The sequence below is a fragment of the Cyprinodon tularosa genome, unplaced genomic scaffold, assembly GCF_016077235.1.
Source record: "Cyprinodon tularosa strain WSP-4 unplaced genomic scaffold, ASM1607723v1 ctg203, whole genome shotgun sequence".
Classification (NCBI taxonomy): domain Eukaryota; kingdom Metazoa; phylum Chordata; class Actinopteri; order Cyprinodontiformes; family Cyprinodontidae; genus Cyprinodon; species Cyprinodon tularosa.
The window spans coordinates 48,464-64,707 of record NW_024038748.1 but is presented as its reverse complement, the minus strand read 5'-3'; the positions used below and the strand labels follow the sequence as shown (position 1 = coordinate 64,707).

At 40.2% G+C, this 16,244-nt stretch overlaps 1 protein-coding gene across 6 annotated transcripts in view; it reads left to right on the top strand.

Moving 5' to 3' along the window:
* The window catches only part of LOC119783387 (alpha-actinin-4-like), a 62,795-nt gene that overhangs the window by 27,445 nt on the left and 19,106 nt on the right, over positions 1-16,244 (top strand). For all 6 annotated transcript variants that reach the window (XM_038284892.1, XM_038284888.1, XM_038284891.1 and 3 more), the window contains exons 2-4: positions 12,150-12,264; positions 12,899-13,018; positions 14,939-15,025. In XM_038284892.1, the coding sequence (XP_038140820.1) occupies positions 12,150-12,264; positions 12,899-13,018; positions 14,939-15,025 (322 nt within the window). The remainder of the gene's footprint in view (positions 1-12,149; positions 12,265-12,898; positions 13,019-14,938; positions 15,026-16,244) is intronic.

The window sequence follows — 16,244 nt, the reverse complement described above, 5'->3', positions numbered from 1 at the left end:
AAGCTGAACCTCGCAGCCAAAATTTCTTTCTCTCTCTCTCTCCACACCATCGTTTCTCATTTCAATCCCAGAAGCTGCCGTTATGTTTGGAGGATCCTTCTCTTATGAGACCTGGGAGAATCTTGTTAGCCTGAGGCTTTTTCCTCCCTCTGAGTTTTTCAGATGTCAACCTACAAAACCTCCCAGGTTCAGCTGTAGCCTGCAGGGGACGGTGTCCTGTTGCTGCATCGCTGCTCTACAGTAGCAAGCTGTGTATCCTGTTACACTGCCGCCTAAATGGGCCTGCATGAACCCTGAGAGCAGTGAAATCTACACGGCACTGCGCTCTTTATTCCTCTCAATTAGTCCTTTATGGATGTTTTATCCCTGAAAGGCCCTGAAGTTTTTCAGTAGATGTAGCGCAGTGAAGTCAGTTTATATGTAGATAATTAACCATCTGTGGTGAAATAAGATGAAACAATAAAACTGTTTTCTGAGAGTATAAATTTAAATAATCTCATGAAACAATTTGAGATAAACTGCAACCGTATTGCATTTCATGGAGCAGCCCTGTTTTTAATTGGTCTGGGTCTAAGAATAGGAGCCTTTCAGCCGGACCAGACTAGTAACTGGACTGTATTCACTGGGCCAGGAATCCATGATGGTTTCTGTCAGCCGGTCCAGTCCGGCCCACTGCTGTCCAAGTTCTTTGAGGTTGTTCCTCCTGCCAAAAGGTCCACAAATAAAACTCTGCCATTGCTGTAGTTCTGCAGCTTTAGGTTTTATAGACTCTAAATTCCTAAGTGGCATTTCTGAATTTTTATTTTTCGGTTTTCTCCTCAGAGCTATGCTGCTTAGCAGCGATGCTCTGTCGGGCAGATGTTTAAAACCTGCCCCCAATATCGTCACAGTTTGTTTTTAATGACTTACTTTAATGTGGTCTTGATCAATCCCTTTTCAAAAGATGTTGGGACCAAATACGTTCTTGTTTTATTCCTAAATTACATTATTGTCCAACATAAATCAACAAAAAAAATGAAAAATTACACAAATTGTCCTTTTCATCAAGCTGCTTGTGAGAAAGTACCTGAATATCTCTTCATATTTGAGGTTAGGAATGCTTTAGTGCTCTAACGATTAATGTTAAGTAAAGTTTTAGTGATGGGTAGACGTCAAAATAAAAGGGTCTGGAAAACATTGAAAAGCCTTTCGAAGTGTTAGAAGGAAACGGGGGTGGGGCTGCCCTGAAGGAATAGACATTCCTCTCCACTGTTGCCACATGCTTGCTCAGGAGTGCTTATGAATAAAAGTTGGTTAGTGTAGTGTTTTGGAATATTTCTGGAATCGTGTTAACGCTGCCTTAATATTAAATATTTTTGCTCCATTTTGTTTTTGTGGCAAAAAACAAAACAAAAACAAAAACAAAAAAAACGAATCCGTCTCTGCCTTACACTGTAAACGTTACCAAAGGAAGCTGAATAACCTCTGCTGCCGGCTGAGGCTAAATGACATCAGCATCATCAGGTTTTCTTATTCTTATAGCAGAGGAATCTGACGACATGTAACAGCTGCATGTTTCAGCGCATCCTTGGAACTAGACAGTTGTGATTGCAAGTGCTAAAGAGCTCACCTGGATGCAGGTTTGCACCTGCCTGATTGGGAGCCAGTTCAACTAGCTGACGGCTGCTAGCAGAGGTGTGAGAAAGAAGCACAACTGACATCCATGGATTTTTTTTCTTTCTTTCCTCTCTGCTCTTCATTGGCTGAGAATGCATGAATCACGCTGGGAACATTTGAATAAGACTGATGTTCAAAGAGGTTTAGTTGTGAAACGTGTCACCGCTCAGTCATCTCGCTGTGATGGTGAGCTCATCAGTGTAAAACAGAGGAGGAAAGAAAAAAGAAAGGGTGTGTGATCCACAGAAAGCTCACACCCTCCTCCCTCTGCCGTCATGAGAAGGTTTGAAGGTGGTTGTGAAAGGGCGGTTGTAAGCCCTGCTCATTCTTTCCAATCTTAGAAAGACACACCCTTATCTGTGTGTGTGTGTGTGTGTGTGTGTGTGTGTGTGTTTTTGGTGGTGTATGGACCACTAATATCATTAGGCTGTGTGTATTGTAAAGATGTGTAGACAAATTGGCTGAGGGACTAATTGGTGTTTGGATCTATTGGCTTACAGATGTGTGATTGGTGTATGGGGCTGGATTTTGATGTGTCCCTTGAGTACATTCCTATCCAAGGAGTGGTGTGTGTGTGTGTGTGTGTGTGTGTGTGTGTGTGTGTGTGTGTGTGTGTGTGTGTGTGTGTGTGTGTGTGTGTGTGTGTGTGTGTGTGTGTGTGTGTGTGTGTGTGTGTGTGTGTTGGAGGTGTGACGGATCAGTCAGTCATCAGAACTTTGAGTTTTCAGAGGCGTGTTTCCTTTGAAAGTCAGCCGACAGGAGGTCGGGGGGGCATGAAGCCTAGATAGGTGCGTCCATGGGTCGCATGCTTTACCTCTGCGCCACTGTTCTTTTTACCCTCTGATTTAGAGTTTTGCTCTGTGGTAGCCATCTTATCTTTAACCTTTGACCCCATTCTGTTCAGACAGGAAATAATGAATAATGTATTTTGGGTTCAATGGCTGATGCCACATAGAAAAATTATTCTGTCCTTTAATTTGTTGAAATGTTTGAATATTTTTGTCTGATTTTGTAAACAGCTTATGTTTGTTTTATTCTTTGTTTCTTTAGAAAGAAGTGTTTATTAGACTCTAAAAAAATTGTATATCACACTCAACCTTATATTGTCGGATATAAATTCAGTAAAATGCCTGCTGGCGTCTCTGGCATCGTTAGATATTCAAGAATTTTTTTTGTCACAATCGCCTGATTTGGGCTTTGATTAGGCCACTCAGGGATTTCTTATGACCTAATTGTTAGGCAGTCATTGGTGGCTTAATTAACATGTTTTGGTCATGAAACCATGACACCCTCACCTCCATGCTGTATAGCTGGTTCTGGGATATTTGATCGAACACAAACATCTGGTGTCCATATAAAATAAATTCAGTTGTTAACTGTAAAACTTTTTATCTCCCAAATTGGAGCCAAGTAGGGATGCACGATATAATTGGCCCCCCTATCGGTATTGGCCTTAAAACTGAATATCGGACATCGGCCACCCCACCGATATTTAACCCGATATTTGATCAGCTTCTGAATTTCTAGAGTCTAAAAAAAAAAATAAAAATAAAATAAAATACTACTTCTTCTTCTTCCTTAAAAACTTATTTTTTACAGACTTAAAAACTTCTAAAGACGAGGGAAAAATATTGATACATTAAAATATCACAATATCTTCATATGCTGATATATTGCCATTTAAAAACACCATATCAATCTCTTTTACTAATGAATAGGGGTGGGTATTGCCAAAGAAGTCACGATTTGATTCGAATCACGATTCACAGGCCACGATGCGATTCTATCACGATGCATCACGATACTTGAATTATTGCGATGCATTGCAATATTTTCTCCATGTTTTGTTTTTGAATGACTCTGCACAGTATCCCACGGCCGGAAATGCTTGTGACACAAGGCAGCGTGCGTCAACACATTTGCAGCGACATCTACTGGACTGGAAGTGGTATTGCACTTGTTTATGGCTGATGTTCGCCAACCATTCATGCAATTTTATTTATTCATTTTTTTTAAATTAATAATCGATTCTTGGCATCAAGAATCGATGCAGTAGATCACGAAAATTAGAATCACGATGCATCATCATCACGATTATTTTGCACACCCCTACTAATGAAATATTGCTATATGTCATCGTTATGCTACGAAATCCCCCGAAAATTCACGAAATTTTTCCTTATTTTTATATGTTGATATATTGACGCGGTATCAATCTATTTTACTAACAAAATCTCACAAGAATTTGCAAAAATATCACCAGAGTTTGTAACAGAACGATGAAATTTCACCAGATTTTGAAAGTAAAATAGATCGATACCGCGTTTTTAAAAATCAATTTGATATCAGCATATGAAAATATATTTGAGTATATTATTTTTCAAAGTGTCAGAAATGGATAACAAAACTGCTATTTTCAATGACTACTTATTTTTGTCCAGCTTTAACATCGGTATCGATATCGGTTATTGGCTACATGAGTTTTAAAATATCGGCATATCGGATATCGGCCAAAATCCCAATATCGTGCATCCCTAGAGCCAAGCTTTCATGTGTTTTCTCATCCCGAACTTTAACATTGAGACTGAGGCCTGTGGAGTCTTAGCAGTTTTCTCCTGAGGACTGGGATGTCTAGTCCTGCAAAGATTAGCAGCTGTCTGTAGGATGAGGGATTGAAGTAGGTTCCATAATATTCTAAAATTCATTTGAATAAACATGTGGAGGATCTTTGCATAAAACCTTACAACTAAAGAAGTGTATTCCAGCTGGAAGCCACAGGGCATCGGTGAATTATAAAATATATTTATTATATATTTGTACGATTGCAGAAACTGAAGACCAGTTTCATCAAAGCCTGAAATGGGATGTGAAAGATTCCCTACAGATTTAGACACTGCAGCTGTTTGAAAAACAATACGTAGTTTTTGTTTTGGCCCAAAATGATCATCAACTTTTACCGGCAGGTCAATCGTCCATAGGGGAGTGGCATAATCCCACTGGAGGAATTTCAGGTGTTCATTTAAGGTTTGCTCATGTGGAAAACGGCCAAAAGTAAATGATTTTATTTGCAGGTTATACAGTGACTGAGCTGAATGCTTGCAGCAGTGATTAAACTGAAGCTGTTACGTAAGAGAGCAACAGAGGATAAGAGCTCCATGCCTTCTTAACGCTCGGATCCAGATTTTCTGTCCTTCAGCTCGTTATCCTCGGCTTAGGTCAGCGCTCCTCTGATCTGATCTGTGTGGTCGGGTTAAACAGGATCCACCAGTTAACTTTGAATTCAGCCTCTTCTCCTTACAGGAGCCAGAGACTGTTGACGTTATGAGTTTAATAGGCCTCTGTAAATGAGATGTTACAGGGACTAAAGTTCAACCAGGATCACATGGGAAGCAGCTTTTATGAGCGATGACAACATAGGAGGTCTGAAGGTTTGTATCAGTCATGTGCTGCACCTGATGCTCACATATCCCATTTTCTGCAGAAGCGGTGTGTAGTGTCAGAAGACCTTGAAGTAGAACAAAATAAATGTTTTCTTTGCAGTCAGAGATCCAGAACATGATGATAACCTGATGTATCCAGCTGCCTGGTGTTTGGGTTTGATCTGAGATACGCTCCTGCTGCTTGTTGTTGCACCAATTCTCTGCAGGTCTCAGCCTGCCTGATTTTTCTGTCAGCGCTCCCAGAGGCAGCAACTGTAGTTTCATTCAGTTTATTTAGGTTTCCTCTGATACCCGCCAGCAAAATGTATTACTGTACCGGCAGTAGAGCTGCTCTATAAGGCTACACAAAATATCTGAATGTTCTTTTTCATACCAAATCCAGTTAATAATTTTTTTCCTCTTTAGATTGATTGGAAAAAATGCAATTAATTATATATCTTTTTTTTTCCCCCATCCCAACGAGGAGTTGACCTGAATCGTAACTGCTACTAAATCTAAGCTGTGAAACCTGCGTATAAAACGAGCTTCCATGATGAAAATGTGACGGTCAAGATGTTTGCAGCTGGTGGTATCACACAGGGAGCCGGTTTCCTGGTTATTAGAATACATTTTAGAGGAAAGAAAAATGAAACCATGTGATTTTGAACTGTGGAAGCCCAAGAGGAACAATTGTAAATAAATATCTGAATTTGTATAATTTAAATGCTCAATTCCGTGTAAACAAACAAAAAATGAACTTCCACTCCATGTTTTTTGATGGACAGCGGCTTTTTAATCGATCTAAACACCGAACAAAGTGTTAGATTCACACAACAGCTGAGCTGCGTTTTCAGAACCGCTGTGCCTGATCTGTTAAGCCTCCCAGCATTATCTGCGACCTTTTTATATCTTCACTATATTCTTCAGTGTCAGCTTAGAGAAAACACCGTAATGAGTCTAAATTGACTCCTGACACCTTCTCTTAACAGCACTTTGCTCCATGACTAATTTCCCTCCCTGATGATGAAAACCGTACATATTTATTGATATTTTATGCAGCTGTTGACCTGTGCTGTCATGATAGCATTTCTCTGCTCTTTTGGGAAGATTGAATCTGAAAGATTAGGTTTTCAAACTTGCCGCTTAGTCTATGTTGAAATCCTCTCCTCTGTTAAAAAGCTCCGTCATCCAATTAGGAGATGAGCTGCTGATCAGGAGACTTTTATCTCTGCTGTTTGGACATTTTCCAGGGATCTGATTGGGAGGAGGCTCATGCAGACCCAGATCTTTGAGTGCAACTAAATGTAGCCTCTCCTCCTTTAAGGACTCATTCAGGAGGAGCTGGGTAGATGCATTTCTGATCATGCTATCCCATTATAGATGGATAGGGGGATAATCACTTTCAGGGGCTTAGATACAAGCTTTTTGTTTGAGGTTTGAATAATAGGAAATCCTGAGACGGCAACATAGCAAACCTTTAGATTCCAGTGAAACGCCTAAAGATGTCTGAAGGAAAAGCTGCAGATTTGCAGTCTGTGTTGATATGGAGCCACAGAAGGGCGTTTAGTTCCCTCAGTAGGTTGAATAAGGTCATATTTCATGGCAATGATGAAGCAGTTTTATTTTAGTATAACAGTTTCAAAAAAGAAGTTAAAAGTCGTGTTTTGTTTTTGTAATTCATGATTGTAGATTTTTATAGATTAAATCCTGAAATTATAACAATCTCCTTAAAGTTGGTGTAAGGTTACCAAATGCAGATTATTGTACTGGTATTTTAAAAGATATTTGATCCACAAAATAAGTTGTCTGGAAAGACTTTGTTACTCATGTTAATCCATGTGTAGGTTGTGTGAAACATGCAGCTGCAGAGATTGTTCCACATGTTGAGACTTGTTGAATGCATGACTTTCAACTGAAATCACTGTAGCTCCTAAGAAACTTCATGCTCTTACAGTGAAGTGCCTCTTAGAGCTGAGAGGCTGCAGCTGTAATCGAACTTCACATTTCTGCTTTTTTGGTGCAGATACTGCAGTTTGAAGAAGCAGGACAAGCTGTGTAAACCTGAGGGAGCTGCTTGGAGGGGCCTTTAGTCTGCAGCTGTTTGTTTCGTAAATCTCATGTTAAAGCAGCAGTTCAGGTCCCTGTCTGATTAGGGGTGTGAGAAATAATCGTTTTGCAAAAATATTGCAATATAAATAATAGTGATACTGTATTGTGATAATATCGTATTGTGACCCAAGTATCGCGACATGTATCGAATCGCAACACCCATGCCAATACTCACCTCTAGGTCTACGTTCACACTGCAGCCTAAAGTGACCCAAATCTGATTTTTTTTTTTTTTTTGGCCCATATGCAACCTGGATCTGATGTTTTCATAGCTGTCTGAACAACACAGATCCGTTTTTATACGAATCTGATCTTTTCAAATGCGACCTGCGTCTGAACGGTTAGGTCGCATTAATCCGACCTGAACGCCATTAACCCATTTAGGCCTAAAACGCCTGGAAAAAACACCTTAAAAACCTATGGCCGATTTTAAAAAATACCCCTAAAACCTGAAGTTTTTCTGTAAATTCAGCAACTGTGTCAACGCCTAGTAAATTATTGATATCTCAGCTTCTGTAGCAGATAGAACTCAAAATATATTTTATCTTTGAAATTCTTCCAAAAAAAAAAAAAAAAGTGAAAAGCAGTAATCAAAAAAAAAAAAAAAAAAAAAAAATTCAACCTTTTATTTTTTCCATATGTGATCATGTCTTCATTGAGAATGTGCAATATAAAACGTTTTTAAAATAAAGAACAAACATTACATAAATAACTATCTGATGATTACTTATTAACAGTATTATTATGCATAATAATGCATATGTCTGTGTTATAAATTGCATACAACTTGCCTCCAGATGGCCAGAAATCTGTCCCGGGACATATTTTGGGGGAACTGCGTCCTGAAGAGAGGTTAACTCTGTCGCCAATAATCTCTTCGTACTGGCAACACAAGAAGTCCCATGCCCATACACAGCCCAATAAATGTCTTCATCTCCGTCACAGTCACGGGTGACCACTTTGCCATCTTTGCTCTTGTTGGAGTTTGGTTTGTTTGGTCACTGTACCTATTCGTCTCGGTAACAAGATGCATCCAAAGTTCTTCATTAAAAATATGCTCAAATGCCTGCAGCGGTGTGGCGTCTGCAGGCAAATCAACTTTCACTCCAGGTGTGCGGTTGAAAACACTCCGTGCATTGCGGTGGTAGTTCGATTGGTTCAGCGCGTTCAAAGTCATCATTTTCATCTATACCGTCATCAAAGCCGACACACTCCTCAAAATCACTGCCTTCCGACAACTCTTCTCTGTCAAACTCCTCCATGTTTACTTGAAAAAAACTTCTTTCTTCTTGCTTGACTTATATGCTCCCCCGGCGTCAATGGTAGAATTACGCAACAGCGCCCCCGGCTTGAATGGTAGAAATGCGGTAATGCTTTCCCGGCCTAAATGGGTTAATACCCGACAAAGGTCACTATTCCGCATCTTGCTATGAAGACCGTGGCAGACGATGCGGAGAGCAGTATTTATGTTTAACAATCCTGAAAAAGATTGTTTTTATGGTTGAAAAAGATCATGCTCAGGAGTTCTTATGAATAAAAGTTGGTTAGTGTAGTGTTTTGGACTATTTCTGGAATCATGTTAACGCTGCCTTAACATGAAATATTTTTGCTCCATTTTGTTTTTGTGGCAAAAAAAAAAACTAATCCATCTCTACTTTACACTGTAAACCATCATAGATCTGCGTCGGCACTACCATCCATATTTACTTCCGTAAACACAGAGCTGGCCTGTGATGTCATTGCGTCCTTTACTTTGCATGCTGGACACAGTTGTTTGACTGCAGTTCACACAGTTCGCATACAACGCGCATATATTTAGAAATGTGAACAGCACCGCAACAAAAAAAATCGGATTTCACAAAAAAAATCGGAATTGAACATCAAGGCCTGCAGTGTGAACGTAGCCCATGTCTGATGGGATCATTTTGATCAAATTTTCTGGTCTGAAAGCAGAATTTAGATATGAATAAAGCAATAAATGAATATTTTATGCAAAACCAATAAATGATCAGCTGAAAGTGTTTGGTTGATGACATACTGACAGGCGGTGATTTATGCATCTATGCTGATTGTCTGTTCCAAGCTGGAACTTCCTGTCATTGCAATGCCACTTCCTGCTGCATTGTTGGAGTGTCTGTGAATATGTGGCAGCTAGGCCATTGTCCTCCCGCTGCCCACCTACTCTGTCTGCACGTCTGTTTGTTTCCGTGAAATCCATCCACCCTCCTCTCCCTCCGTCCTCTCTGGGAGAGGGAAGGCTGTGCAGGGAGAGAGGGCTGCTTGGTATTGGCCCATCTGGGGGAGGGGTCCCCTCACGCACACACGGATGCACATGGCGGGCTGGGCAGCGCTGGGGGCTGAAGGGTGCTATTATCCAGCCGGCTCAATGGGAGCTTTGTGCCGCCGGCCCACCGAGGCCGGCGGGGAGAGAGGCAGCACCCTGTCATAATGTTTTTCAACAGGAGGCTTTACAAAGACAGGAGGCGTTTTTGTTTTTATTCTGGTTTTATTCCTGTAAGTCGAATATGAGCTTGATCAGGGTTTTCCAGAACATTCAGCGCATATTGCTGCTGATTCAGCTGCTTTGTTCCGCTTTGGTAGTCAAGAATCTGATGCTGCTCTTCTAATTTTTAACCATTTTGGTTATGAAGATGAAACAAAAAGGTCATCATGTAACATCTGAAGAACCACCTTCAGCAGCCATGACGCTGTTTCATGATGGACTTTATCATCCGCTCATGGCAGAGGAGTTTTTGCCCAACATTAACTCAGTTTGTTTGCAGGCATTTGTTTCTGCACACGTCTCTTTTTGCTCCAACCAATCAGGAGGGTTAAGTTTGGACTTTGAGATTCTGTTGTAGATGCGATGCTGTGTTTGAGGTCATTATCCCGTTTATGACCCAGATTTGGACAGACTGGATGCCTGCCATGGGACTCTACAGTGTTTCTGTAGGGCTGGTATCAATACGTCCTGATGTTGTTAACATTCCTTGATCAGCTGGTATGGGCCAAACGTGGCACTGTGCATTAGAACCTCTAAAAGAGTCGGACTTTAGGGAAGCTTCCTTCAACCCTCACTAGTGTCTGATTCTGTCTTTAACTCCTATCTATAAGCTGCAGACACTCTGCTGCACCTCTCCAAAATTGGAGGTGACTGCAGACAGAAGGCCTCTGATTGGTCAAATCTACATCTGCTCTACACTTCTATACGTATTTCCTGTTTGGTACCTTATCGGCTTGTTTTGTTTGTATGACCGATGCCATTGTGGAAAACGACTTGTGAAGATGGACCAGCAAGAAGAGCGAGGTGCGCGAGAACGCTGGGATGCTTTTTCCACCTGCATCCCCGCTCTTTTCGCCTTCTTGTCCCTGTGCTGTCGCACAAACTTCCCCCAATTTCCTCACCGCATCGGCCGTATCTAGACCCACAGCTTGCATTGTGGCGTGGAATAACATAGCGCAGACCACGCTTCAATATTAAATCAAAAATATCAGCAACAAGCTCACTGCGACACACTGCTGCTGGAGAATAACCAGCTCTTAAGAAAAATGGCCTGTCTGGTACGATGCTCTCAGATAATCCATCGCATGGTTGAGTAAAGGCATCTATAATCCTATCCTGATTGATGAGCCCCAGAATGTCCTCCTGATGTCTTCCTATTTTGTCATGGTGTTAACACATGCTTTTATGCTCCAGAGTAGCTCCTGTTCCTCGTTCAATAAGGTGCCTGCCTGTTGCTTTTCCAAATAAGAAAAGCATAAATGACTGAAGTGTTTGCTTATTATTATTATTATTATTTTTTTTTGGTCCTGATTTTACTGAGCTTGTGTGTGACTTTTCAGAGTGAGGCTTTCACATATTTTTCTCTTGAATGACATGAGCAAGATCCCGCAGAGTTTATCCTTGTGTTTTATTTTTGATCCATGGCGTGACAGAGTTCTGGTTTCCAGCTCCCTTGAGAGAAACCTTTTTAAAATGCAGCCAGAGGCAGAGAAATGTACAGATTGAATGTTTTAGATCAGTTTGCTTTGGAGAAGTTAATCTTCTTCACTTTTGTATGGAGGGAGGTTTTTCTACAATATTTTTTCAAGGAAAATTTGTATTTTTGCAATGGATGTTTGAGGAAACCACAATCCGATATATAACTTTTAAAAAAGATTCTAAATCGAAATGAATTATTTTGAGGAAAAGCTGTTTTCTTTTTATTTGATCAAAAATAAAATATGAAACATTTTGTTTCCTAATTAGATTTTTTTTTTATTCGTATTTTTGTTTTTTATTTCAGATTTCATATTTGTTATTTTTTCAGCTTTTCTTTCTTTGAACTGCATTCTTTTCATTCATTCATTCATTGTTTCACAGATCATTCTCTTCACATTGAGCCCAATATGAACGCTGGCTTCCGATGCCCATATTAACCAATAAAAATGATGGTACTAACATCCCTGCAGACCAATAGATTTGTTTCTAACTCTGGGAAGTACAGAGAATGTGATCTGAAAAAAGAATAAGATTCATAAAACTTGATGTGAAAGAAAATAAAAAAAAAAAATAAAAAAATTCTTTAAAATAAAAAAATATGAAATGAACAATAATTTAAAAAAAGTTTGATTTCTATTTATAAAACATGTTCTTTGCAACAATAATGGGACAAAATTCACTCCCTGCTTGTGGTTATTGGTTTAAAAAGGTGATGCAGCCGAAGAAGCTTCTATCTTAGTTGGCTTATATTATTCTTTGGAGATGAACTGATTTAAAAGGATGTTTAACCAGAATGAATTAAAGAGATTATGTTTCAGTTTTAACGCTTCCTTTCGTTGTCAACTACCTCGCTCTCTTACGTCTCCTTCAGTGTTTAATTTTTCTATTAAACCTAAAGTTTGAATATTCTCCTAAAACATGTGAGAACAAACCAATTCAGACAGTGACTAATCTACAATTATTTTCTTTTCTTTTTCTTTTAGACGTTTACGGCTTGGTGCAACTCCCACCTGCGGAAATCCGGCACGCAGATCGAAAACATCGAGGAGGATTTCAGAGATGGACTCAAACTAATGCTGCTGCTGGAAGTCATCTCAGGTGAGTCTCTGCAAAGTCCTCTCCATGAGGGGGGAAGGTTGCTATTGGTTAGAGAAGCTTTCCTCTGGATCATCTCAGCTCTGATGGTGAAACGATGCAGGATCTGCTCTGTGGATGACATGTTGAAGCCAAATGTTGCATCCATCCATCCATTTTTTCCCCTTAGTTTTTCCCCTCATCTACCTGTTTAACTCTCTCGGTTCATTTGACTCTCCTTCTGTTTCCCAATTAATCACTTTCTCTGTAAGTTTGATTCCATCTTTATCCGCTTTTTTCTATAAATTCACCAAATTTTGTTGTTCATCCTTCAACCGATGTTTCCATCACAGCAAAATCTGCAGTTTAGTTCCTCGTCATTTGTATTTAGACACTTTTTTTTTTTTTTTTTAAGTGGGAGAAAAAAAATCTGCTGAGTCAGAAAATAAGTCTGGAAAAGTTTGGATTTGAGTCATTAAAAACTGTAGAAACCCTGTGGCCTTCTGGCCCACATTCACTTCATTTTTGAGTGATGCCGACGTTGCTGCTGTAACTTTAGCCTCCCTGACGGAGCAGCCGTTTTGCTGAGCGTGCGGAAACGTTTGCAGGAGCTAACTCCTAACCCCCCTCCTTCACGTTTGTTCCTCTGTGCCTGCAGGCGAGCGGTTACCAAAGCCGGAGCGAGGCAAAATGAGGGTGCACAAGATCAACAACGTGAACAAAGCTCTGGACTTCATCGCCAGCAAGGGAGTCAAGCTGGTCTCCATCGGGGCAGAGGGTAAGATTAAAGAAACCAAGCCGCTTCCACATTAAAAAAAGGTCACTCCCAATAACTCCATGTCACTGCCAGTTCAAGATAGCCTACAACACTCTTTGAGCAAATGAAATCCTATCCTAATTACACTACAAAAAAAAAAAAAAAAAGTTTTTCCTCCTAAGTTACCAGAAGAAGGTTTTGATTCTGACAGCAGTTGTGTCTTTATGTGTCAATTAAAACCAGAATCAGCTGATCCACGTTGCTCTTTCCTGCTATTTGTTTTATAACCAAAGTAGCTGCTATAAAAATTACAGTTCTACCATAAAATACAGAGATTTGATTTATTGAAGGTGTTGTCCCAAAGCTGCATTCAAAGTCTGTTTGGAAATCCCCCCTTTGAATAGTAAACACATTCTGTTTCTACCTCCAGAGTGGGACTTTTATCCATACGGATGGCTGACGCTGGCCACATTAACAATAAAACCCAGATCCTTATCAACTGATCCGAAAATAAAAAGCCACCAAAAGTCTGAACCTTTTTTGGTTGCAAAAAAATGCATCACAAATGAACCTTTGGAATTTATTTTTTAAACCATTATCTTAAGTATTTAATTATTGGTCATTTTGTTACACAAATTCCTAATTTTCTTTTTCTCAAAACCTTTTTTTTCACACAATCATATATGGGGAAAAAATGAATTATTTATTTTTCTTATCAATTTACAACATTTTTAATCAAATATTTTTTTTTTTCTTTATTTCAATTCTTTTCTTAAAATGTTGCACAACCTATGATGTTATAGTTTTTCCTTTCTGACTCTGTTCACCAGCTCAGCTGCTTGAAATCAGTCCAGTTTATTTGGTCGCTGTTATTTCTGCTCTCCTCCCCCAGAAAGCGACTCCTTAACGTTTCTATATACAGTTGGCTTAACCTGAGAGCTAAATAAAATGGATAACTCGGATATAACAATGAAAGGGCTGTTATTAATATCAGCATGTATTATTCTCTCTATAACCTCTCGTCCCTCACCTTGCAAAATAAGAATAATTCTGATTCCCTCGTCTCTCTTTGCAGGATTATAACCTATAATATTGTCCCCAGTTGCAGAAGGCAGGGGGTTAAATTAAACAGTTCAGTCTTAGTCTCACGCTGCAGTAGGACGTCCTGCTTGGAGTCTGCTGAGTGATGGCACAGATTCAGGAGCAGACAACCAAACTCACACTGAGGTCATTGTGTGTTCAGTGAATGCTAGAGGAAGCTGACCTTTCTCCCTCAGGACAACCAAGACATTCCTGCAGCGTGATGCAGCCGTTACTGGTTTCACTTGAAGAGAGTAAAAACATGGCGGCCCATCTTAAACTTGCTCTAAATCTAGTCTTCTGTGGAAGCAATCGCTAAAGGTCATCAGCTGGAAGACGGGCTGAGAAAAATGCCAACATGACGGATGACAGATGGAAGGAGGAGGAGCTGATAATTGGGGATGAAGATCCTTTTTTTTTATGTTTCTCCATTTGATCTGCAGGAGTTCCAGCCTGGCTCCTCATACTGAAGGAATGCAGCTTTGAGTGGAATTAGAGAAATGAAAATGGACAGAAAACCTGAGGAATGTAGAAACGAAATGAACAGTATTTGGGTCGAGTCCGCCAGTCACACCAGAGTGTATCTGATACGATAGAAGATAAAACAAGTGGAAGTATGAGAGGATTGTTTAAACTATGAAAGGAATCTGACCCAAACCTACAAGCCTACTTTCTAATCAGCAGCCCTTGGTGTGTGTAGTGACATCCTGTCGTAGCAGGAAAAACAGAGACTAAGGTGTCTGAAATCAACGGCCTTGTTCATGTTTCCCCCCAGAGTTGATTTTTAAGTAAAAATTGGTCATGGAGGAGCTTCTTGGAGAAAATGTTGGCTCTAACGGACTCTGAAATTACCTCATGCAGAGATCGTTGATGGGAACGCCAAGATGACACTTGGAATGATCTGGACCATCATCCTTCGCTTCGCCATCCAAGACATCTCTGTTGAAGGTACGGCTGCTCCTGATTTACATCTTGAAAGTAAAAAAAAAAAAAACTATACTTTTGATTGTTTTACATGACATTTATAGTCATGATGTATAAAAGGAATGTTTTAGACTTTTAGGTCTTGTAATTCTGATCATGGACTTCCAGATGAAACCAGAATTCAGTCTCAGAAAATTATTTTATCACATAACGTTCAAAAAGGGAAATATGTTAATTCAATTCAGTTCAATTGAGTTTATTTCTATAGCGCCAATTCACAACACACGTCACCTCAAAGCATTTTACAGTTCACCAGATCATCCCGTCAAATTGATTCAAAGTTTTCTATCTAAGAAAAACCAGTTGATTGCATCGACTCGAAGCAATCCCTCACACTAAGCATGCTTGCAGCGACAGTGGAGAGAAAAAACTCCCTTTTAACAGGAATAAACCTACGGCAGAACCAGGCTCAGTGTTAGTGGCCATCTGCTGAGGGAGGTTCAAGGAGACAGAAGCAGAGATACAAAAAGCAACTGTAAAAGGCGGCCCCATCAAGGAAACACGCAGCCAGGCAGACGAGCTCCGAGCCAGCTCCCATGCCAGAGGACGAAGAGAGCACATCCAGCCAGTCACAATCAGAGAAACAGGCTGATCCCCAGCATCTGTAAACAAAGGTGTTGATGGAAGCAGCACAGCTGATATTTCTCTCCAGGATGCAGAGGAGTTAGTTATGTTCATTACTATTAGCTCTCTGCTTGGTTGTTGCTCCGTTTGCAGGAATTATTTGCTCAGTGCAGCGACCAGCCTCTCTGCACTGTTGGTTCTGGTGTCACTTTCTCTTAAAAAATATTCTAGGCCGTTAAAACCCTGCCATAGTATAGTGAGTATAAACGAGAACCCATGCATGCTGAAACAATACCCCAGCGAGAGCAGATGACAATCCGCTTTAGCGCTCAAGAACTCCTCTGCATGTTTTAGCTGCTGCTCACTCAGTTTGCAGTGCTGCACTGGCTCTCAGGAGCACCTTTGGGGAAAGTCTGTTGTGCAGATCTAAATTATCTTTGTTGCAATGTCTTAATTTAATGGAGTATAAAAACAAATGAGGGGAATATTCTCATTTAAAGGTGCTTGTGTAACCAGGGAGAGATGTCGCTTTCTATATGAAGAAATCTACAGTATAGTTCTACTCCTGGATGGAAGAGCCTTCCTGTTGATACAATGACTCAAAGCTCTCAACATTACA